This window comes from Anas platyrhynchos, chromosome 17, assembly GCF_047663525.1.
Source record: "Anas platyrhynchos isolate ZD024472 breed Pekin duck chromosome 17, IASCAAS_PekinDuck_T2T, whole genome shotgun sequence".
Lineage (NCBI taxonomy): Eukaryota > Metazoa > Chordata > Aves > Anseriformes > Anatidae > Anas > Anas platyrhynchos.
Genome location: NC_092603.1, coordinates 890174 through 914034, shown reverse-complemented (window position 1 = coordinate 914034; position 23861 = coordinate 890174). Strand labels below are relative to the sequence as shown.

Here is a 23861-nt window from a genome sequence, read left to right as displayed (position 1 = left end):
CTTTCCAGTTCCTTGTGAGCATGTGGAAACGGTGCAAGGATGGACTTCCAAGGATTTCCTGGAATCTTTTGCTTAGGGAATCTTTTTGCTTTGGGGATCTTTTTGCTTTTAGGGTATGCAGGTGAAACACGGGACATTTGCATGGCTAACTCCATCCTGGGAAGATGTTTTTTTGAGGAGCACCTCAGCTCGGAGACGGTTGGCGAAGGTGTGACGGTGAGGATCGTAGGGTTTGTAGCAGCGCTCTTATTTTTGGTTCCGTATGGAAAACAACAGCATGAGAAACGGACTCCGGGAGCTTCAAGAGCTGGCTCCTCCCAGCAAGCAGCCAGCTCCAAATCAAGTCCACCAGTGCCACCTCCAGGACCGGAGATGTAGAAGCAAATCCTGTGGAAGAGCCTCCTCTAAACACCTCGTGGGAAATGCGACCTTTTAGCCTTGTCTGGCTTGACTCGATCCTGCATTTTGAGGGCTTTTGATGCCCTTTGAGCTGTTTGCAAGAGTTTCACAAAATGAGGGGCTGTCAGAACCGGTGAGCGACGTGTTCGGTAACGAGTACCGACGTTGTAATTACTTCTCAAAGACAGAGCCAGCCTTAATCTGGGGTTTTCTGTTCTCTCTTTCCTTATTTTGCACACCGAGAGCTACGGCCTGCTTGCCTCTCCTGCTACGCGCACGCTCCAACTGCTGTTATTAAGTCTTTTTTCCTCAAACGCAGTTACTTTAGCTTTAACTTGCTCTTGCAACCCAAACTGGGAGAATTTTGCAGCGGTGGACTTGGCGCATTGCCTTTAGCTAAGCACATAAATTTAAGACTTATTGGTTTTCCTCCATCAGTCCCAGGCAGGGCACTTCCATGCAATAAAAATGCACTTTTGGTTAACGAATTCAATTCACCAACCTGAAATATAGCAGAAACCACTTCACCAAGATGCCAGTTCCCGCTGTTAGCCTTTTCTCCAGACTTCACACACCTAAATGTCACAAAGTCTGGCTTAGGTCAGCAAAGAATGAGGGCTTCCTACGCAAAACCCTTCTACACCCCACCCTGAAGCATCATTTAGAATCGCTGAGCTCTTCCAGGATCCAAAAGCAGAGAATTTCTTATTTTTGGCAAAGATGATCTGCTGTTTCTCGAAGGTGCTGTCCTAAAAGCAAGATTTGGGTGACCCGCAGTGAAGTTTCCTGGGCTTTCTTAGGAAATCCTTAATATTTTCAGGAGATGTGGCACAGGATGGAGCTCTGGTCTTATAATGAGAGAGTTTTCATGGAGGAGCAGAAAGCAGTGGGGTAAAACTCACCTCGTGCTGGATCTCAGGGTAACACAAGAGGAAACAATAAAAGAGCCAGACAGTAAAAAAAATTTATTAAAAAATTGCACATATATTAAAACAGTACGTAGAAAAATAGTGTTGATATAATACAAAGATACAGAGGAGCAGAAAAGCAAGAGAAAGGCACCGTTTCTCTCCACGGGCACCAGTTCACATTAACGGAGACCTGACTGAACTGCTACTTCCATCCAGCCTGGGAGCCCGTGAAGAGTTTCTTCGAGTACAGGAGGAATGGCAAATGTGGGAAGTTGTTCCCTGCCACAGCCACACACCTGCTATTCACATTTCTCAGGACAGCACCAGCAGGGGTGATGGGTTACAGCTGATTTCCCCCCCCCGCAGCAGCTCAGGGACTTCAGCCCAGGGCAGTGAGGTTGGAACAGGACCATCTTGAAGCCTTCTTCCAGTCCAAACCATTTCCAGGACGCGGTCAGAGATATTCCCATTCTGTGACAGTTTCTGCCTGGGCACAATACTGATATCTCTTTGACAAAACACTGTAATTTAAGATGCTCCTCCTCCTCTGCTAAAAAAGTGCAAGTGCCCTTAGAAAAGGGTTTGAAGAGTTAAAAAGGAAATGGAGTATCTCTTGCCAGTTAACACGACACGCTACATTAATACTTTTCCTAATACAATCTTGCGTCTCCTACCTTAATGCTATGCACTGATAAAGACGAAGCAAAAATGTAGTGCACAAGAGTTTGAGATGACAAAAACGTTTTGCAGAAGCAAGGGAACTGCATAGTAGCAGACAGAAAACCTGAAAAAGCTCCAGGAGCAGCAGCTATGACAAAATGCCTCCTGCAGGCTTGAGGAATGAACCCTGGTCTTGTCAGTTCCCCAAAATATCCACCAGGGCACCAAGGTGTGCGGTATTCTCTGCACGAGACCTGGAGGCGCCCTGTCTGCCGGCCTCAGGGCTGCCTGGTGCAGATCCAGTGCCGCTCGCCGCTGCTGCGCGCGCTGGTGACTCTTTGGTTGTTCAAGAAAGCAAAATCCTCGCCTCCTCCGATGGGAAACCTGCAGGGGAGGCAGCGGGGTGAGCATCCTGCATGCTTCCTGCCCCCTCACCCCAAAAACCCACGTGCAGGGCAGGGCGGACTCACAATGAGCTGTCAAATTCGGTGCCATCGTCCCATTCCCAGCGCTGCCTCGGGTTCTGGCGGCTCAGCCCGATCCAGTGGTCGTGAGAACCTTTATAGCGCATCATGAAGTCCTGGGAGCAGAGGGGGAGCAGGGTTGAAAAGGGGGCTCACCAACACCCCCAGAGCTCTGCCCCCCACCCAAAACAAAAAAAAGGCTCACCAGCTCCTCCCTGGACTGGATCACGGCCAGGCTGGCGTTGCGCGCGTGGCAGTCAGCCCGGCTCAAGGTTTGGTTCTTTTCCCCGTCGGAGAAGTAGAAACATTTCCCCTTGAACCCGATCCACGAAGGGGGGCAGGAATACGCACGTTGAGAGAGCCCTAAGGACAAAGAAATCCAGAGGTTTGCAGGAGCAAAGAAGGGGCAGCAGCAGGGTTGGATACAGGCACCGAGCCCCCTTTTTTTTTCCCCCCTACCTGCAGCTGGGGCTGCAGGGATGAGCCCCGAAACCACCTGGGAGCGCACACCGATAATGGAAATCAAAACCAGGAACTCTATTAGACTGATGGCGACGAACACGTATAGCTTCCAGGCCGCAACTCTTCTAGCCTTGCACTTGGTAAGAAGACCTGCAACGAAAAGAAGGGGGGAAGTGAGGGGTCCCAGCGCCGTGCAGACCCCTGGCAGCAGGGCTGAGAGAGGCCAGGCCCTCCCCACACCCTGGGGGTGCCGCTGGTGGTAGGGGGACGTTTGGACCTCCACGGAATGTCAGGGAATGGAAGGAACCTTGGAAGATCCTCTAGGCCACTCCAACAAAAAGCCACACACTCCGCCCAAAAAGCCTCTTTCACCAACCATCCCAAGGCCTTGAAGCTTTTCTTCGTTCCCACGGCTCCCTTCCCTCTGGGACACCAGGGAGCTACTCCACCACCCGACCTCCTGCTCACATGCCCTGATGCTCCTAGGTCTCTTTTGCGAGAGCTGCTGGGTGGCAAACGAAGTGTAAAAGAAGTATTCAAGAGGATTCTGCTGAATTTTGGGAGTTTAATTAAGGTGGAAAGTCAGCATGGGTTTGGGGGAAAAAACAAAGATTTCAGCTCAACACCAGCTCAGTAAAACTATTTAACATGCTTTTAGTAACCCTAAAACCAGCAACTTTCAGCTGAGACTTGGGGTTCCAGCTCAAACCACCACGAGACCCAAAACCTCCCAGATTTAACCCGCAACAGTGACATCGGAGCCTGAGGCAGGTGGTGGAAATCACCCCAAATCCTGATGAAAAGAATAATAAATGAAAATATAAAATAAATAAATAAAATAAATAAAATTAAATTAAATTAAAATGAGGTGAGGCAGACCCATGAGCTACAGACCCACTGCAGCGCAGAGCAAAGGAAGGGAGTAGTGGGCACAGCTCCAAGCGCTCACCTGCCTGCAGTGCTGTGAGAACGCGCGTAGGGAGGTAGAAAAAAGACAAAAAAAAAACAAATAAATTTTTCACTGTACCGCTCCACAAAGACAGCAACCACGGTAGAAGGAAGAACCTCGCAGGTGGGTGGCAATCAGCAGCCAGCAAGGGCAGCACAACGGGCACACCTGCCTCAGAGCACTTACTCTCCATCACAGAATCGTTGTCCTCGTTGTTGTGCTCCTCCTCCACAGGCAGCGTCACAACCATATGTCAGGAGCCTCCCCTCTGTAGCCTCCAAGGGCCAAAATCTCCACGGGTCCTCTGAGGGCAGCTTGTGGCTGGGAAAGTAGCAGCCAGGGGCAGGCAACAAGGGGTGCTGCAGAGGAGGAAGGACCTGGAAGGAAGGGAGAAAGTCAGAAGAGACAGAAAAATGACAATAAAAACATGTGGGAAGGTGATGCTGCGGTGAGAAGGTAACGGAAGGAAGCTGGGAGAAAACCGGCAGCAGCCTGGGAAACAGGGGAGGGCTTGGCCGCCTCCAACACCCCGATCCCGGTATCAATCTCGATCCCAATCTCATCAATAATCCCAATTTCAGCTACCCCAAAGGGGCCCGGCACCGCCCCCAGGCCGCCGCCGCGATCGCGCCCGCCTCGCCCCCCGGCCGTCACCGTCGCGCACCGGGCCTCCGGCCCCACCCCGAGCCCATTCACGGCCCAAACCCCAACCGCAGCCCTAATTCCATCCCAAACCCGTTCCCGACCCCAGCCCTAATCCCAATGACCAACCTTTATCACAGCCGTAACCCCAAAACGCTGCCCCTCAGCTTGTAGGGCGCAGCCACAGACGCAGCTCCCGGTTCCTCCCCAGCCGCGGGCCCTGCATCTCCCCGGCCGCACCGGGGCCCGGTCCCGGCAACCACCCCCCAGCCGCGCCGGGGCCGAGGCCGGCCGGCAGAGCCCCCACCCCGAGCCCATTCACGGCCCAAACCCCAGCCCCGGCCCCGGCCCCGGCCCCAACCCCAGCCCCGGCCCAAACCCCAACCGCAGCCCTAATTCCACCCCAAACCCATTCCCGACCCCAGCTCTAATCCCAATGACCAACCTTAATCGCAGCCCCAATCCCAAAACGCTGCCCCCCAGGTTGTAGGGCGCAGCCACAAACGCAGCTCCCGGCTCCCCCCCGGGCCGCGGGCCCGGCATCTCCCCGGCCGCACCGGGGCCCGGTCCCGGCAACCCCCCCAGCCGCGCCGGGGCCGAGGCCGGCCGGCAGAGCCCCCACCCCGAGCCCATTCACGGCCCAAACCCCAGCAGCGGCCCCAGCCCCAACCCAAACCCACTCCCGACCCCAGCCCTAATCCCAATGCCAACCTTAATCGCAGCCCCAATCCCAAAACGCTGCCCTCCAGGTTGTACGGTGGAGCCGCAAATGCAGCTCAGCATCCGCACCTCATACACCGAGGAACATTTATACGTGGGTGGGGCTTATAAGGAGGCTCCTCCCACACCGGCTCCTTAGAAGAGCCCTTCCAAAAAATGTGGAACCCCCCCCCCAGCAACGCTGCCCCCGAACCCGAACTCACCGTGTGCCGCCGGGCCCTGCCGCGACCCCGGCCCCTGCCGCCATTCCGGGCCCTGCCGCCATCCCGTGCCCGCGGAGGTCCCGCTGGTCCCGCTGCCTCCATCGCGGCGCAGAGCAGAGGAAGGGAGCGCTGAAAGCAGCTCCAAGCGCTCCCCCGCGTGCAGCGCTGCAAAAACTCGCGCAAAAAGGTAGAAGAAAGGACAAAAAAAGGCAAAAAATGGCCAAAAAAAGCGAATTTTTCCCTGTCCCGCAACACAACGACAGCAGCCAGGGGAGGAGGAAGAACCTCGCAGCGGGAGCCAATCAGCAGCCGGCAAGGGCGGGACAACGGAGGCACGAGCCAATCAGCGGCCGGAACGAAACCCGCCACCTCTGAGGGGAGGTCCCGGCCGCCATTTTGTGAAAGGCATTTTTGGGACTTTTTTTTTGTTTTCCCCATTTTTTTTCCATTAAATCCCAACCCAAACGTATTCCCCCCCGCACCTCTCCTCCTTATAACAACAAAACCTGTTAATTTTGGTCTGAAGCCAGTGATAATCGCACATTAATTGCTCAAATAAACGACAGTGGGGAAAACAGGGAAGGGAAGGGGAGAAATGGCAAATTCCTGTGAAAAAAAAATGATTTTAAACAATTTCATTTAAAACTCAGTTCTGTAATCAGGTAGCTGCAGGCGGTATTCAAGCAAATTCTGCTGAAATTAGGAAATTATGACAACAGTATTCAAGAGAATTCTGCTGAAATTTGGGAGTTTAATCAGGGTGGAAAGTCAGCATGGGTTTGGGGGAAAAAACAAAGATTTCAGCTCGTTAAACTATTAACATGCTTTTAATAACCCTAAAACCAGCAACTTTCAGCTGAGACTGGGGGTTCCGGCTCAAACCGCCACGAGACCCAAAACCTCCCAGATTTAACCCGCAACAGAGACATCGGAGCCTGAGGCAGGTGGTGGAAATCACCCCAAATCCTGAAGAAAAGATAAAAGTACCATAAAATGAATATAAAAATAAAATAAAAGTAAACAAAGTAGAAAAAATAGAAGTAAAAATAATAATAGAAATAAAATCTAGTAGACCCATGAGCTACAGGCAGTGGAAATCACCCCAAATCCTCAAGAAAAAAATAAAAATAATTGAAAATAAATGAAAATAAATAATAAAAATGAATAAAATGATTAAAATTGAATAAAAATGAATAAAAACATAAATAAACATAAATAAATATAAAATGAGGCGAGGCAGACCCATGAGCTACAGGCAGTGGAAATCACCCCAAATCCTGAAGAAAAAAAAATAAAAATAATTGAAAATAAATGAAAATAAATAATAAAAATGAATAAAATGATTAAAATTGAATAAAAATGAAGAAACATAAACATAAATAAACAAATAAAAGTAAAATGAGGTGAGGCAGACTCATGAGCTATGGGCGGTGGAAATCACCCCAGACCCTGAAGAAAAAAATAAAATAAATGAATAAAAAGGAATAAAAATGAATGAATAAAAATGAAATGAGGTGAGGCAGACCCGTGAGCTACAGATGGTGGGAATCACCCCAAACCCTGACGGAAACAAAACCCAAATCATAACAATAACATGAGGCGAGGGGCGGCGAGGGGCGTCTCCGTTCCTCCTGGAAGCACCCGAAGGGTTTCGGGGGGACCCCGTCGCCGCCTCGTCAGGCCCTGGGGGGCAGTTTGATGGTGGAGAGCAGCACGCAGAAGTAGGGGAAGACCCTCTCGCCGCTGAAGGAGGCCACGCGGAAGGTGAAGACGCAGCAGCGGGTGCCCAGGGCGTAAAAGGAGACCTGCCCCACCTCGTAGTCCAAGTAGACCCCGATCTCCCCGCTGCGGAGTGGGACGAAGGTGTTGGAGGGCGCCGTGAGGGCCACGCAGAGCTCGTCGTACTTCTGCAAGCCCCAGATCTCGGCGTTGGGCTTGAAGAGGATCCGACCTTCCCTCCGCACCGATTCCCGAGCCACCCCCACGGTCCAGAAGCACCCGCTCGCCTCCACCTCCCAGTAGTGGCGACTCGAGGTGAAGCCCTGGCTGCCTGAGTTTCCTGGGCTTTCTTGGGAAATCCTTAGTATTTTCAGGAGATGTGGCACAGGATGGAGCTGTGGTCTTATAATGAGAGAGTTTTCATGGAGGAGCAGAAAGCAGTGGGGTAAAACTCACCTCGTGCTGGATCTCAGGGTAATGCCAGAGGAAACAATAAAAGTCAGAGCCAGACTTAGCAAAGATATTTTATTAGTAAATTGCACATAAATTAAAACATTTATTTAAAACATAAATCACAAAATTAAAACATAAATTAAAACGCGTAGAAAAGTAGCGTTGATAAAATACAAAGATACAGAGGAGCAGAAAAGCAAGAGAAAGGCACCGTTTCTCTCCACGAGCATCATTTGAAATTAACGTGGACCCGACTGAACTGCTACTGCCATCCAGCCTGGGAGCCCATGAAGAGTTTGTTCGAGTACAGGAGGAATTGCAACTGTGGGAAGTTGTTCCTTGGCACAGCCATACCCCTGCTATTCACATTCCTCAGGATAGCACCAGCAGGGGTGATGGGTTACAGCTGATTTCCCCTCCCGCAGCAGCTCAGGGACTTCAGCCCAGGGCAGTGAGGTTGGAACAGGACCATCTTGAAGCCTTCTTCCAGCCCAAACCATTTTTTGAGATATTCCCATCCACCCTGTGATAGTTTCTGCCTGGGCACAACACTGATATCTCTTTGGCAAAACACTGTATTTTAAAATGCTCCTCCTCCTCTGCTAAAAAAGTGCAAGTGCCCTTAGAAAAGGGTTTGAAGAGCTAAAAATGGAGTTTTCCTACAACCTTGCCTCTGCTATCTACCTTAATGCTATGCACTGATAAAGACGGAGCAAAAACGTAGTACACACGAGTTTGAGATGACAAAAATGTTTTGCAGAACCAAGGGAACTGCGTAGTGGGAAGCAGAAAACCTGAAAGAGCTCCAGAAGCAGCAGCAATGACAAAACACCACCTGCAGGCCTGAGGAATTATGGTTTTACCATGCTGGACAGCTAAACCCCACAACTGCTCTCTTTAGATAAGGAGGGGGAGAAGTAAAGCAAACAACAACTCATGGGTTGAGATAAGGATAATTTAATTAAAGCGAAATAATAATAATAAAGATTATTATGAACTAAACAATTTAACTAAGGGGAAATAAAAAGGGAAAGGGGAAAAGGGAAAAATAAAAAGAAGGGAGGAAAACAAACAAAATAAATTAAGGCTATATGGAAGTGCAGAGGAAAGAAATTACTAATTCCCACAAATGAGCGATGATTGACCATGTCCTTGAAGCAAGGCCTCAACGCACGCAGCCGGTGTTCGAGATGAGGACCAACATTTTCCCAACGAGAGCCCACCCCTCCTCTCCTCTTCCTGCTTCCACCTTTTATTGCTGAATGTGACATCACACGGTACGGAATATCCCTTTGGTTGGTTTAGGTCAGCTGCCCTGGTGATGTTTCCCTCCTCACTTTTTGCCCACCCCCTAGGAGGGTTAGAGAGAGTCCCGATGCTGTGCCAGCACTGCTCAGCAGCAGACACAACACTGGTGTGATACCACTGCTGTTCTAGCTCCAAGTACAGAGTACGGCACTGTATGGGCTGCTGCAGGGAAAGTTAACATCCCAGCCAGACCCAGTACAGAAATGAACCCTGGGTCTTGTTCTGCTGCGTCAGTTCCCCAAAACATCCACCAGGGCACCAAGGTGTGAGGGATTTTCTGCACGAGACCTGGAGGCGCCCTGTCTGCCGGCCTCAGGGCTGCCTGGTGCAGATCCAGTGCCGCTCGCCGCTGCTGCGCGCGCTGGTGACTCTTTGGTTGTTCAAGAAAGCAAAATCCTCGCCTCCTCCGATGGGAAACCTGCAGGGGAGGCAGTGGGGTGAGCATCCTGCATGCTTCCTGCCCCCTCACCCCAAAAACCCACGTGCAGGGCAGGGCGGACTCACAATGAGCTGTCAAATTCGGTGCCATCGTCCCATTCCCAGCGCTGCCTCGGGTTCTGGCGGCTCAGCCCGATCCAGTGGTCGTGAGAACCTTTATAGCGCAGCACGAACTCCTGGGAGCAGAGGGGGAGCAGGGTTGAAAAGGGGGCTCACCAACACCCCCAGAGCTCTGCCCCCCACCCAAAATAAAAAAGGAGAAAAGCCCCAGCCTCACCAGCTCCTCCCTGGACTGGATCACGGCCAGGCTGGCGTTGCGCGCGTGGCAGTCAGCCCGGCTCAAGGTCTGGTTCTTTTCCCCGTCGGAGAAGTAGAAACATTTCCCCTCGAACCCGATCCACGAAGGGGGGCAGGAACATGGACGTTGAGAGAGCCCTAAGGACAAAGAAATCCAGGGGTTTGCAGGAGCAAAGAAGGGGCAGCAGCAGGGTTGGATACAGGCACCGAGCCCCCCTTTTTTTTTTCCCCCTACCTGCAGCTGGGGCTGCAGGGATGAGCCCCGAAACCATCTGGGAGCACACACTGATAATGGAAATCACAACCAGGAACTCTATTAGACTGATGGCGACGAATGCGTATAGCTTCCAGGCCGCAACTCTTCTAGCCTTGCACTTGGTAAGAAGACCTGCAACGAAAAGAAGGGGGGAAGTGAGGGGTCCCAGCGCCGTGCAGACCCCTGGCAGCAGGGCTGAGAGGCCAGGCCCTCCCCACACCCTGGTGGTAGGGGGACGGTTGGACCTCCACGGAACGTCAGGGAATGGAAGGAACCTTGGAAGATCATCTAGGCCAATCTCTGATGGAGCAGGAGCACCTAAATCAACGGGCTTCTTGCCCCTCTACACGTGCCCTCATTTAAATTTCAGTAAGTTTCTCCCCAGCCCGCTGAGGTCTCTCTCGCTGGGTGGCAGCGCAGCCTTCTGGCCTGTCAGGGCAGTGCTGCGAGGAACAACGTTGAGTTTTGCAATAGAAGGTGTTTTTTGAAGCCAAGAATGCCACTCATCTCGCATCCTCAGAAGTGATCGTGTGCTACGGAAGTGGGTATCGCGTTCAGCAAAGAAGGGGAAGGGCCCCCAGGCCCTAAAGGAGGAGGATAGCTAAGAGAAACAGAATGAGCAGTACGAGATTAATAGGAAGGAAGATCACAAGGGCCCTCTAGCCAAAAAAGGAAGTGGTTAAAAGAAAAAAAAAAAACAACAAAACAAAACAAAGGAGAAATTAAGGGTAGGTCAAATACATGTAAAATTGTACAGATAAGAGTACAGAAGAGCATCGAGGAGGTTCTGAACATGTAGTACTCTGCCAATATGTCAAAAGGGGAGAAATGAGGAGTCAGGTAACACAGAATAGAAGGTCGCAAGAAACTTTTACTCTGAGCACCTGCTTGCAGGACGCCTGCCATTGTAATCAAAACTCCAAAAAATTCCGAAATTCGACGCTGTCTCATTAACCACATCTTTCACCAACCATCCCAAGGCCTTGAAGCTTTTCTTTGTTCCCACGGCTCCCTTCCCTCTGGGACACCAGGGAGCTACTCCACCACCCGACCTCCTGCTCACATGCCCTGATGCTCCTAGGTCTCTCTTGCGAGAGCTGCTGGGTGGCAAACGAAGTGTAAAAGAAGTATTCAAGAGGATTCTGCTGAAATTTGGGAGTTTAATTAGGGTGGAAAGGCAGCATGGGTTTGGGGGAAAAAACAAAGATTTCAGCTCGTTAAACTATTTAACATGCTTTTAGTAACCCTAAAACCAGCAACTTTCAGCTGAGACTTGGGGTTCCAGCTCAAACCACTACGAGACCCAAAACCTCCCAGATTTAACCCGCAACAGTGACATCGGAGCCTGAGGCAGGTGGTGGAAATCACCCCAAATCCTGAGTAAAAGAATAATAAATGAAAATATAAAATAAATAAATAAAATAAATAAAATTAAATTAAATTAAAATGAGGTGAGGCAGACCCATGAGCTACAGACCCACTGCAGCGCAGAGCAAAGGAAGGGAGTGGTGGGCACAGCTCCAAGCGCTCACCTGCCTGCAGTGCTGTGAGAACGCGTGTAGGGCGGTAGAAAAAAGACAAAAAAAAAAAAAAGTAAATTTTTCACTGTACCGCTCCACAAAGACAGCAACCACGGTAGTAGAAAGAACCACAAAGGCAGGAAGCAGTCAGCATTCGGCAAGGGCAGGAAAACGAGCACGGAAAACTGGACAACATCAGAGTCCCCTGCCTCGTAACACTTACTCTCCCTCACAGAATCGTTGTCCTCATTGTGCTTCTCCTCCACAGACAACGCCAGAGCCATATCTCAGGAGCCTCCCCTCAGCGGCCTCCAAGGGCCAAAATTTCCACTGGTCCTCTGAGGGCAGCTTGTGGCTGGGAAAGTAGCAGCCAGGGGCAGGCAACAAGGGGTCCTGCAGAGGAGGAAGGACCTGGAAGGAAGGGAGAAAGTCAGAAGAGACAGAAAAATGACAATAAAAACATGTGGGGAAATGACGCCATGGTGAGAAAGTAACGGTAGGAAGCTGGGAGAAAGCTGGAAGCAGCCTGGGAAGCTGGGGAGGGCTTGGCCGCCTCCAGCACCCCGATCCCGGTATCAATCTCGATCCCAATCTCATCGTTAATCCCAATTTCAGCTACCCCAAAGGGGCCGTACCGCGGCCGCCGCCGCCCCGCGGCCGCCGCCGCCCCGCGGCCGCCGCCCCGCGCCGGGGCCCGAGGGCAGCCGGCGCAGCCCCCACCCCGAGCCCATTCACGGCCCAAATCCCAGCCCCGGCCCAAACCCCAACCGCAGCCCTAATTCCATCCCAAACCCGTTCCCGACCCCAGCCCTAATCCCAATGACCAACCTTTATCACAGCCGTAAACCCAAAACGCTGCCCCCCAGCTTGCAGGGCGCAGCCACAGACGCAGCTCCCGGTTCCTCCCCGGCCACGGGCCCGGCATCTCCCCGGCCGCACCGGGGCCCGGTCCCGGCAACCCCCCCAGCCGCACCAGGGCCGAGGCCGGCCGGCAGAGCCCCCACCCCGAGCCCATTCACGGCCCAAACCCCAGCCCCGGCCCCAACCCCAGCCCCGGCCCAAACCCCAGCCCCGGCCCTAATTCCATCCCAAACCCACTCCCGACCCCAGCTCTAATCCCAATGCCAACCTCAATCGCAGCCCCAATCCCAAAACGCTGCCCCCCAGGTTGTAAGGCCGCAGCCACAGACGCAGCTCCCGGCTTCAGCTTTTGGAATATGCAGAAACAAACACGCGATTTGGGCGGGGTAAGCGGGGCCCTCCCCCCAATCCGCCCCGCCCCTTGCAAGAGCCCTTCAGGGGGCTACACAAAATGTGGACCCCCCCCCCCCAGGCAACGCTCCCCCCGAACCCGAACTCACCGTGTGCCGCCGGCCCCTGCCGCGACCCCGGCCCCGCGGAGGTCCCGCTGGTCCCGCTGCCTCCATCGCGGCGCAGAGCAGAGGAAGGGAGCGGTGACAGCAGCTCCAAGCGCTCCCCCGCGTGCAGCGCTGCGAGAACGCGCGTAAGAAGGTAGAAAAAAGGACAAAAAAAAGCCAAAAAAATGGCCAAAAAAAGCGAGTTTTTCCCTGTCCCGCTCCATAACGACAGCAACCAGGGGAGGAGGGAGAACCTCGCAGGCGGGAGAGGCGGGAGCCAATCAGCAGCCGGCAAGGGCGGGACAACGGAGGCACGAGCCAATCAGCGGCCGGAACGAAACCCGCCACCTCTGAGGCAGCTGTGAGGGGAGGTCCCGGCCGCCATTTTGTGAAAGGCATTTTAGGGACTTTTTTTTTTTTTTTTCCCCATTTTTTTTCTATTAAATCCCAACCCAAACGTATTACCCCCCCAGTACACCTCCTCCTCCTCTGCTATAAAAGTGCAAATGCCCTTAGAAAAGGGTTTGAAGAGCTAAAAAGGAAATGGAGTACCTGTTGTCAGTTACACGACACGCTACGTTGCTACTTTTCCTAATACAACCTTGCCTCTGCTATCTACCTTAATGCTAGGCATTGATAAAGAAAAAGCAAAAACGTAGTGCAGAAGAGTTTGAGATGACAAAAACGTTTTGCAGAACCAAGGGAACTGCATAGTGGCAGGCAGAAAACCTGAAAAGGCTCCAGAAGCAGCAGCTATGACAGAACACCACCTGCAGGCCTGAGGAATGAACCCTGGTCTTGTCAGTTCCCCAAAATATCAGCCAGGGCACCAAGGTGTGAGGTATTCTCTGCAAGAGACCTGGAGGCGCCCTGTCTGCCGGCCTCAGGGCTGCCTGGTGCAGATCCAGACAAGACAAAAGCTCAGAAACTTTGAAGGAAACTCAGGAGGGGAATTCAGCTGAAAACTGCAGGATAGGAACTGAAGTTACTACTTGAACTTGCAACCCAACAGCTGATAATTTCTCACGGCAGCAGGGTCATATGTGGCAATGACTCATTCACGACTCATTTCACAATAAAATGAAATATCAGAGCACCACAGAAGTCACAAAGCTGACAATCAAACCATGCCTGAGCGTGCACAGGATTCACCCTAAGGAGACATCAAGATGCAGCTTCTATGGGGGGAAAAAAAAGGTCAAATGGCATGGGATTCGAGTTTTTCCCAATTTTTGGCAAGTTAAATCAGCAGTTTTCAAGCTTGCTCGGCTGGGAAAAGCTTTCCAGTTCCTTGTGAGCATGTGGAAACGGTGCAAGGATGGACTTCCAAGGATTTCCTGGAATCTTTTGCTTTGGGAATCTTTTTGCTTTGGGGATCTTTTTGCTTTTAGGGTCTCCTGCAGGTGAAACACGGGACATTTGCATGGCTAACTCCATCCTGGGAAGATGTTTTTTTGAGGAGCACCTCAGCTCGGAGACGGTTGGCGAAGGTGTGACGGTGAGGATCGTAGAGTTTGTAGCAGCGCTCTTATTTTTGGTTCCGTATGGAAAACAACAGCATGAGAAACGGACTCCGGGAGCTTCAAGAGCTGGCTCCTCCCAGCAAGCTCCAAATCAAGTCCACCAGTGCCACCTCCAGGACCGGAGATGTAGAAGCAAATCCCGTGGAAGAGCCTCCTCTAAACACCTCGTAAATAACGCGACCTTTCAGCCTTGTCTGGCTTGACTCGATCCTGCATTTTGAGGGCTTTTGATGCCCTTTGAGCTTTTTGCAAGAGTTTCACAAGATGAGGGGCTGGCAGAACCGGTGAGCGACGTGTTCGGTAACGAGTACCGACGTTGTAATTACTTCTCAAAGACAGAGCCAGCCTTAATCTGGGGTTTTCTGTTCTCTCTTTCCTTATTTTGCACACTGAGACCTACGGCCTGCTTGCCTCTCCTGCTACGCGCACGCTCCAACTGTTGTCATTAAGTCTTTTTTCCTCAAACGCAGTTACTTTAGCTTTAACTTGCTCTAGCAACCCAAACTGGGAGAATTTTGCAGCAGTGGACTTGCCGCATTGCCTTTAGCTATGCACATAAATTCAAGTATTGTTGGTTTTCCTCCATCAGGCAGAGGCAGGGCACTTCCATGCAATAAAAATGCACTTTTGGTTAACTAATTCAATTCACCAACCTGAAATATAGCAGAAACCACTTCACCAAGATGCCAGTTCCTGCTGTTAGCCTTTTCTCCAGACTTCACACACCTAAATGTCACAAAGTCTGGCTTAGGTCAGCAAAGAACGAGGGCTTCCTACACAAAACCCTTCCGCACCCCACCCTGAAGCATCATTTAGAATTGCTGAGCTCTTCCAGGATCCAAAAGCAGAGAATTTCTTATTTTTTGGCAAAGATGATCTGCTGTTTCTCGAAGGTGCTGTCCTAAAAGCAAGATTTGGGTGACCCGCAGTGAAGTTTCCTGGGCTTTCTTAGGAAATCCTTAGTATTTTCAGGAGATGTGGCACAGGATGGAGCTCTGGTCTTATAATGAGAGAGTTTTCATGGAGGAGCAGAAAGCAGTGGGGTAAAACTCACCTCGTGCTGGATCTCAGGGTAACGCAAGACGAAACAATAAAAGAACCAGACTTAGGAAAAATATTTTATTGAGAAATTGCACATATATTAAAACAGCACATAGAAAAATAGTGTTGATATAATACAAAGATACAGAGGAGCAGAAAAGCAAGAGAAAGGCACCATTTCTCTCCACGGGCACCAGTTCACATTAACGGATACCTGACTCAACTGCTACTGCCATCCAGCCTGGGAGCCCGTGAAGAGTTTCTTCGAGTACAGGAGGAATTGTAACTGTGGGAAGTTGTTCCCTGCCACAGCCACACACCTGCTGTTCACATTTCTCAGGATAGCACCAGCAGGGGTGATGGGTTACAGCTGATTTCCACCCCCTGCAGCAGCTCAGGGACTTCAGCCCAGGGCAGTGAGGTTGGAACAGGACCATCTTGAAGCCTTCTTCCAGCCCAAACCATTTTTTGAGATATTCCCATCCATTCTGTGATAGTTTCTGCCTGGGCACAATACTGATACCTCTTTGGAAAAACACTGTAATTTAAAATGCTCCTCCTCCTCTGCTAAAAAAGTGCAAGTGCCCTTAGAAAAGGGTTTGAAGAGTTAAAAAGGAAATGGAGTATATGTTGTCAGTTACACGACATGCTACGTTGCTACTTTTCCTAATACAACCTTGCGTCTGCCACCCTAATGCTATGCACTGATAAAGACGAAGCAAAAATGTAGTGCACAAGAGTTTGAGATGACAAAAACGTTTTGCAGAAGCAAGGGAACTGCATAGTAGCAGACAGAAAACCTGAAAAAGCTCCAGGAGCAGCAGCTATGACAAAACACCACCTGCAGGCCTGAGGAATGAACCCTGGTCTTGTCAGTTCCCCAAAATATCTGACAGGGCACCAAGGTGTGCGGTATTCTCTGCACGAGACCTGGAGGCGCCCTGTCTGCCGGCCTCAGGGCTGCCTGGTGCAGATCCAGTGCCGCTCGCCGCTGCTGCGCGCGCTGGTGACTCTTTGGTTGTTCAAGAAAGCAAAATCCTCGCCTCCTCCGATGGGAAACCTGCAGGGGAGGCAGTGGGGTGAGCATCCTGCATGCTTCCTGCCCCCTCACCCCAAAAACCCATGTGTAGGGCACGGCGGACTCACAATGAGCTGTTAAATTCGGTGCCATCGTCCCATTCCCAGCGCTGCCTCGGGTTCTGGCGGCTCAGCCCGATCCAGTGGTCGTGAGAACCTTTATAGCGCATCATGAAGTCCTGGGAGCAGAGGGGGAGCGGGGTTGAAAAGGGGGCTCACCAACACCCCCAGAGCTCTGCCCCCCACCCAAAACAATAAAAAGGCTCACCAGCTCCTCCCTGGACTGGATCACGGCCAGGCTGGCGTTGCGCGCGTGGCAGTCAGCCCGGCTCAAGGTTTGGTTCTTTTCCCCGTCGGAGAAGTAGAAACATTTCCCCTTGAACCCGATCCACGAAGGGGGGCAGGAACACGCACGTTGAGAGAGCCCTAAGGACAAAGAAATCCAGAGGTTTGCAGGAGCAAAGAAGGGGCAGCAGCAGGGTTGGATACAGGCACCGAGCCCCCTTTTTTTTTCCCCCCTACCTGCAGCTGGGGCTGCAGGGATGAGCCCCGAAACCACCTGGGAGCGCACACTGATAATGGAAATCAAAACCAGGAACTCTATTAGACTGATGGCGACGAACACGTATAGCTTCCAGGCCGCAACTCTTCTAGCCTTGCACTTGGTAAGAAGACCTGCAACAAGAAGAAGGGGGGGAAGTGAGGGGTCCCAGTGCCGTGCAGACCCCTGGCAGCAGGGCTGAGAGAGGCCAGGCCCTCCCCACACCCTGGGGGTGCCGCTGGTGGTAGGGGGACGTTTGGACCTCCACGGAATGTCAGGGAATGGAAGGAACCTTGGAAGATCCTCTAGGCCACTCCAACAAAAAGCCACACACTCCGCCCAAAAAGCCTCTTTTACCAACCATCCCAAGGCCTTGAAGCTTTTCTTCGTTCCCACGGCTCCCTTCCCTCTGGGACACGAAGGAGCTACTCCACCACCCGACCTCCTGCTTACACGCCCTGATGCTCCTCAGTCTCTCTTGCGAGAGCTGCTGGGTGGCAAAGGAAGTGCCAAAATCCTCCTTTAACTTGTGACCGGGTGCTGCAGCTGCAGCAGCTCCAAGGCCCCAACCTCGACTACTGACCTCCACCTCGGAGGCCTTTTCCAGCCTCGGTGGCTCTCTGACTCCCCACAGATCTGTCGCCCTCCAAACAGGGAAGGATCCTTACCCAAAACCCACTGCTTCACGCCTGCCTCAGAGCGGGTACTCTCCGTCACAGAATCGTTATCCTCATTGTTGTGCTCCTCCACAGGCAGCGCCGCAGCCATATCTCAGGAGCCTCCCCAGGCCAAAATCTCCACAGGTCCTCTGAGGGCAGCTTGTGGCTGGGAAAGCAGCAGCCAGGGGCAGGCAACAAGGGGTGCTGCAGAGGAGGAAGGACCTGGAAGGAAGGGAGAAAGTCAGAAAAGACAGAAAAATGACAACAGAAACATGTGGGAAGGTGACGCTGCGGTGAGAAGGTAACAGTAAGAAGCTGGGAGAAAGCTGGAAGCAGCCTGGGAAACAAGGGAGGGCTTGGCCGCCTCCAGCACCCCGATCCCGGTATCAATCTCGATCCCAATCTCATCAATAATCCCAATTTCAGCTACCCCAAAGGGGCCCGGCACCGCCCCCCGGCCGTCGCCGTCGCGCACCGGGCCTCCGGCCCCACCCCGAGCCCATTCACGGCCCAAACCCCAACCGCAGCCCTAATTCTATCCCAAACCCGTTCCCGACCCCAGCCCTAATCCCAATGACCAACCTTTATCACAGCCGTAAGCCCAAAACGCTGCCCACCAGGTTGTAGGGCGCAGCCACAGACGCAGCTCCCGGCTCCCCCCCGGGCCGCGGGCCCGGCAACCCCCCGGCCGTGCCGGGGACGAGGCTGGACGGAGCAGCCCCCACCCCGAGCCCATTCACGGCCCAAACCCCAGCCCCGGCCCCAGCCCTAATCCCAATGCCAACCTTAATCGCAGCCCCAATCCCAAAACGCTGCCCACCAGGTTGTAGGCCGCAGCCACAGACACAGCTCCCGGCTTCAGCTTCCATGCGCAAGTGGGCGGGGTGAGCGGAGCGAGCATGGCCCTCCCCCCAATACGTCACGTCCCTTGCAAGAGCCCTTCAAAGGGCCACACAAAATGTGGACCCCCCACAGCAACGCTCCCCCTGAACCCGAACTCACCGTGTGCCCCCGGCCCCTGCCGCGACCCCGGCCCCACTGCCTTAATCGCGGCGCAGAGCAGAGGAAGGGAGCGCTGAAAGCAGCTCACCCGTGTGCAGCACTGCGAAAACGCGCGTAAGAAGGTAGAAAAAAGGCCAAAAAAAGGAAAAAAGTGGCCAAAAAAAGCCAATTTTTCCTTGTCTCGCAACACAACGACAGCAACCGGGGAGGAGGGAGAACCTCGCAGCAGGAGCCAATCAGCAGCCAGCAAGAGCAGGACAACGGAGGCACGAGCCAATCAGCGGCCGGAACGAAACCCGCCACCTCTGAGGCAGCTGTGAGGGGAGATCACCCCAAATCCACAAGAAAAAATAAAATGACGTAAAAAGTAAAATACATATAAAAATAGAAGTAAAAAAATAAAAGTAAAAATAATAATAAGAAATAAAATAAGATCTAGCAGACCCACGAGCTACAGGCAGTGGAAATCCCCCCAAATCCTCAAGAAATACTACTACTACTACAATGAGGTGAGGGAGACTCACGAGCCACAAGTGGTGGAAAAAATAAAATAGTTAATGAAATCAGGAGAGGCAGACATGTGCCTACGGGCAGTGGAAATCATCCCAAACCCTGAAGAAAAAATAAACATGCATAAAAATAAATAAAAATAAAATGAGGTGAGGGAGTCCCATCAGCTACAGACCTGTCACGGCGCAGATTAGAGGAAGGGAACGCTGAAAGCAGCTCCAAGCGCTCACCCGCCTGCAGTGCTGCGAGAACGCGTGTAGGGCAGTAGAAAAAAGCCAAAAATGACAAAAAAAGCCAATTTTTCCTTGTCCCTCTCCATAACGACAGCAACCACGGTAGGAGGAAGAACCTCAAAGTCGGGTGGCAATCAGCAGCCGGCAAGGGCAGGAAAATGAGCACGGATAATTGGACAACAACAGGCACGCCTGCCTCAGAGCACTTACTCTCCCTCACAGAATCCTTGTCCTCAGTCCTCTTCTCCTCCACAGGCAGCGCCACAACAATATCTCAGGAGCCTCCCCAGGCCAAAATCTCCAAATGTCCTCTGAGGGCAGCTTGTGGCTGGGAATGCAGCAGCCAGGGGCAGGCAACAAGGGGTGCTGCAGAGGAGGAAGGACCTGGAAGGAATGGAGAAAGTCAGAAGAGACAGAAAAATGACAATAAAAACATGTGGGGAAATGACGCCGCGGTGAGAACGTAACAGTAAGAAGCTAGGAGAAAACCGGCAGCAGCCTGGGAAACAGGGGAGGGCTTGGCCGCCTCCAACACCCCGATCCCGGTATCAATCTCGATCCCAATCTCATCAATAATCCCAATTTCAGCTACCCCAAAGGGGCCCGGCACCGCCCGCCGGCCGCTGCCGCGCCCGTGCCCTGCCCACCGCCGCGCCTGCGCACCCCGGCCCCCGGCCCAAACCCCAACCGCAGCCCTAATTCCATCCCAAACCCATTCTCGACCCCAGCCCTAATCCCAATGACTAACCTTAATCGCAGCCACAATCCCAAAACGCTGCCCACCAGGTTGTAGGTCGCAGCCACAGACGCAGCTCCCGGCTCCCACCAGGCCGCGGGCCCGGCAACCCCCTGGCCGTGCCGGGGACGAGGCTGGACGGAGCAGCCCCCACCCCGAGCCCATTCACGGCCCAAACCCCAGCCCCGGCCCCAGCCCTAATCCCAATGCCAACCTTAATCGCAGCCCCAATCCCAAAACGCTGCCCACCAGGTTGTAGGCCGCAGCCACAGACACCGCGCGGCTTCAGCTTCCAATACAGACCATGCGCAAGTGGGCGGGGTGAGCGGGGCCCTCCCCCCAATACGTCACGTCCCTTGCAAGAGCCCTTCAAAGGGCCACACAAAATGTGGACCCCCCACAGCAACGCTCCCCCTGAACCCGAACTCACCGTGTGCCCCCGGCCCCTGCCGCGACCCCGGCCCCACTGCCTTAATCGCGGCGCAGAGCAGAGGAAGGGAGCGCTGAAAGCAGCTCACCCGTGTGCAGCACTGCGAAAACGCGCGTAAGAAGGTAGAAAAAAGGCCAAAAAAAGGAAAAAAGTGGCCAAAAAAAGCCAATTTTTCCTTGTCTCGCAACACAACGACAGCAACCGGGGAGGAGGGAGAACCTCGCAGCAGGAGCCAATCAGCAGCCAGCAAGAGCAGGACAACGGAGGCACGAGCCAATCAGCGGCCGGAACGAAACCCGCCACCTCTGAGGCAGCTGTGAGGGGAGATCACCCCAAATCCACAAGAAAAAATAAAATGACGTAAAAAGTAAAATACACATAAAAATAGAAGTAAAAAAATAAAAGTAAAAATAATATTAAAAAATAAAATAAGAACTAGCAGATCCACGAGCTACAGGCAGTGGAAATCACCCCAATTCCTCAAGAAATACTACTACTACTACAATGAGGTGAGGGAGACTCACGAGCCACAAGTGGTGGAAAAAATAAAATAGTTAATGAAATGAGGAGAGGCAGACATGTGCCTACGGGCAGTGGAAATCATCCCAAACCCTGAAGAAAAAATAAACATGCATAAAAATAAATAAAAATAAAATGAGGTGAGGCAGTCCCGTCAGCTACAGACCCGTCACGGCGCAGATTAGAGGAAGGGAGCGCTGAAAGCAGCTCCAAGCGCTCACCCGCCTGCAGTGCTGCAAGAACGCGTGTAGGACAGTAGAAAAAAGCCAAAAATGACAAAAAAAAGCCAATTTTTCCTTGTCCCTCTCCATAACGACAGCAACCATGGTAGAAGAAAGAACCTCGCAGGTGGGTGGCAATCAGCAGCCAGCAAGGGCAGCACAACGGGCACACCTGCCTCAGAGCACTTACAATCCCTCACAGAATCGTTGTCCTCATTCCTCTTCTCCTCCACAGGCAGCGCCACAACGATATCTCAGGAGCCTCCCCAGGCCAAAATCTCCAAATGTCCTCTGAGGGCAGCTTGTGGCTGGGAATGCAGGAGCCAGGGGCAGGCAACAAGGGGTGCTGCAGAGGAGGAAATACCTGGAAAGAAGGGAGAAAGTTAGAAAAGGCAGAAAAGTGACGACAGAAACATGTAGGGAGATGACGCCGCGGTGAGAAGGTAACGGTAAGAAGCTGGGAGAAAACCGGCAGCAGCCTGGGAAACAGGGGAGGGCTTGGCCGCCTCCAGCACCCCGATCCCGGTATCAATCTCGATCCCAATCTCATCAATAATCCCAATTTCAGCTACCCCAAAGGGGCCCCGCCACCCCGCGGCCGCGCCGGAGTCCGGCGCCACCGCCCCGCGGCCGCACCAGGAACCGGCTCCACCGCCCGGCGGCCGCGCCACCACCCCGCCGCCCCAAACCCACTCCCAACCCCAGCCCTAATCCCAACGACCAACCATAATCGCAGCCCTAACTCCAAAACGCTGCCCGCCAGCTTGTAGGGCACAGCCACAGACGCAGCCCGGCATCCACTTACATACGGGGAAAAAACTTCCGAACAAACGCAGGGGCAGCGGGGCTAAGCGGGGGCTCCTCCCAGCCCCGCTCCTTACAAGAGCCCATCAAAGGGCCGCACAAAACGTGGACCCCCCCAGCAAAGCTCCCCCCGAACCCGAACTCACCGTGTGCCACCGGGCCCTGCCGCGACCCCGGCCCCGCGGAGGTCCCGCTGGTCCCGCTGCCTCCATCACGCCGCAGAGCAGAGGAAGGGAGCGCTGAAAGCAGCTCACCCACGTGCGGCGCGGCGAGAACGCGTGTAAGAAGGTAGAAAAAAGGCTAAAAAAAAAGGCAAAAAATGGCCAAAAACAGCGAAATTTTCCCCGTCCCGCAACACAACCACAGCAACCAGGGCACAATAGAAAATGTCGCTGCCACGTACAACTAATCAGCCGGCAGCCAATCAGCAGCCGGCAAGGGCGGGACAACGGAGGCAGCCAGCCAATCAGCGGCCGGAACAAAACCCGCCTCCTCTGAGGCAGCTGTGAGGGGAGGTCTCGGCCGCCATTTTGTGAAAGGCATTTTAGGGACTTTTTTTTTTTTTCCCCATTTTTTTTCCATTAAATCCCAACCCAAACGTATTACCCCCCCAGTACACCTCCTCCTCCTCTGCTAAAAAAGTGCAAGTGCCCTTAGAAAAGGGTTTGAAGAGCTAAAAAGGAAATGGAGTATCTGTTGTCAGTTACATTACACCCTATGTTGCTATGTTTCCTAATCAAACCTTGCCTCTACTATCTACCTTAATGCTATGCACTGATAAAGACGAAGCAAAAATGTAGTGCAGAAGAGTTTGAGATGACAAAAACGTTTTGCAGAACCAAGGGAACTGCGTAGTGGCAGGCAGAAAACCTGAAAAGGCTCCAGAAGCAGCAGCTATGACAAAATGCCTCCTGCAGGCCTGAGGAATGAACCCTGGTCTTGTCAGTTCCCCAAAATATCCGCCAGGGCACCAAGGTGTGAGGTATTTTCTGCACGAGACCTGGAGGTGCCCTGTCTGCCGGCCTCAGGGCTGCCTGGTGCAGATCCAGACGAGACAAAAGCTCAGAAACTTTGAAGGAAACTCAGGAGGGGAATTCAGCTGAAAACTGCAGGATAGGAACTGAAGTTACTACTTGAAGTGCAACCCAACAGCTGATAATTTCTCAGGGCAGCAGGGTCATACATGGCAATGACTCATTCACGACTCATTTCACGATAAAATGAAATATTAGAGCACCAGAGGTCACAAAGCTGCCAATCAAACCATGCCTGAGCGTGCAGAGGATTCACCCTAAGGAGACATCAAGATGCAGCTTGTATGGGGGGAAAAAAAAAGGTCAAATGGCATGGGATTCGAGTTTTTCCCAATTTTTGGCAAGTTAAATCAGCAGTTTTCAAGCTTGCTCGGCTGGGAAAAGCCTTCCAGTTCCTTGTGAGCATATGGAAACGGTGCAAGGATGGACTTCCAAGGATTTCCTGGAATCTTTTGCTTTGGGAATCATTTTGCTTTGGGGATCTTTTTGCTTTTAGGGTATGCAGGTGAAACACGGGACATTTGCACGGCTAACTCCATCCTGGGAAGACGTTTTTTTGAGGAGCACCTCAGCTCGGAGACGGTTGGTGAAGGTGTGACGGTGAGGATCGTAGGGTTTGTAGCAGCGCTCTTATTTTTGGTTCCCTTTGGAAAACAACAGCACGAGAAACGCACTCCGGGAGCTTCAGGAGCTCGCTCCTCCCAGCAAGCAGCCAGCTCCAAATCAAGTCCACCAGTGCCACCTCCAGGACTGGAGATGTAGAAGCAAATCC

General features: G+C 52.6%; 2 protein-coding genes across 12 annotated transcripts; both read right to left on the bottom strand.

Annotated features, from left to right (window-relative positions):
- Positions 1-1349: 1349 nt before the first annotated feature.
- LOC139998922 (C-type lectin domain family 2 member D-like) lies at positions 1350-18483 on the bottom strand. Of its 5 annotated transcripts, none has more exons than XM_072025000.1 (6): positions 18386-18483; positions 4032-4222; positions 2894-3046; positions 2640-2797; positions 2441-2550; positions 1350-2354 (listed from the first exon to the last, which is right to left on the bottom strand). In XM_072025000.1, exons 2-6 carry the CDS (start codon positions 4093-4095, stop codon positions 2249-2251), a joined length of 591 nt encoding a protein of 196 aa, XP_071881101.1. In that variant the 5' UTR covers positions 4096-4222; positions 18386-18483; the 3' UTR covers positions 1350-2248. The 5 variants fall into 5 exon arrangements, with proteins under 5 accessions (XP_071881101.1, XP_071881102.1, XP_071881098.1 ...); XM_072025001.1 differs by lacking the exon at positions 18386-18483 and adding an exon at positions 12763-13027; XM_072024997.1 differs by lacking the exon at positions 18386-18483 and adding an exon at positions 5411-5718.
- LOC139998582 (C-type lectin domain family 2 member D-like) lies at positions 7641-22474 on the bottom strand. 7 transcript variants are annotated; one of them, XM_072024970.1, is made up of 8 exons: positions 22202-22474; positions 21442-21615; positions 19556-19729; positions 11625-11812; positions 9861-10013; positions 9606-9763; positions 9395-9504; positions 7641-9308 (listed from the first exon to the last, which is right to left on the bottom strand). In XM_072024970.1, the coding sequence occupies exons 4-8, from the start codon at positions 11683-11685 to the stop codon at positions 9203-9205; spliced, it is 588 nt and encodes a 195-aa protein (XP_071881071.1). In that variant the 5' UTR covers positions 11686-11812; positions 19556-19729; positions 21442-21615; positions 22202-22474; the 3' UTR covers positions 7641-9202. The 7 variants fall into 7 exon arrangements, with proteins under 7 accessions (XP_071881071.1, XP_071881065.1, XP_071881066.1 ...); XM_072024964.1 differs by lacking the exons at positions 7641-9308; positions 9395-9504; positions 9606-9763; positions 9861-10013; positions 11625-11812 and adding exons at positions 15388-16383; positions 16470-16579; positions 16669-16826; positions 16923-17075; positions 17610-17822 and having other exon boundaries at positions 22202-22470; XM_072024965.1 differs by lacking the exons at positions 7641-9308; positions 9395-9504; positions 9606-9763; ... (1 more) ...; positions 11625-11812; positions 19556-19729 and adding exons at positions 15388-16383; positions 16470-16579; positions 16669-16826; positions 16923-17075; positions 17610-17822 and having other exon boundaries at positions 22202-22470.
- Between the last annotated feature and the right edge of the window lie 1387 nt (positions 22475-23861).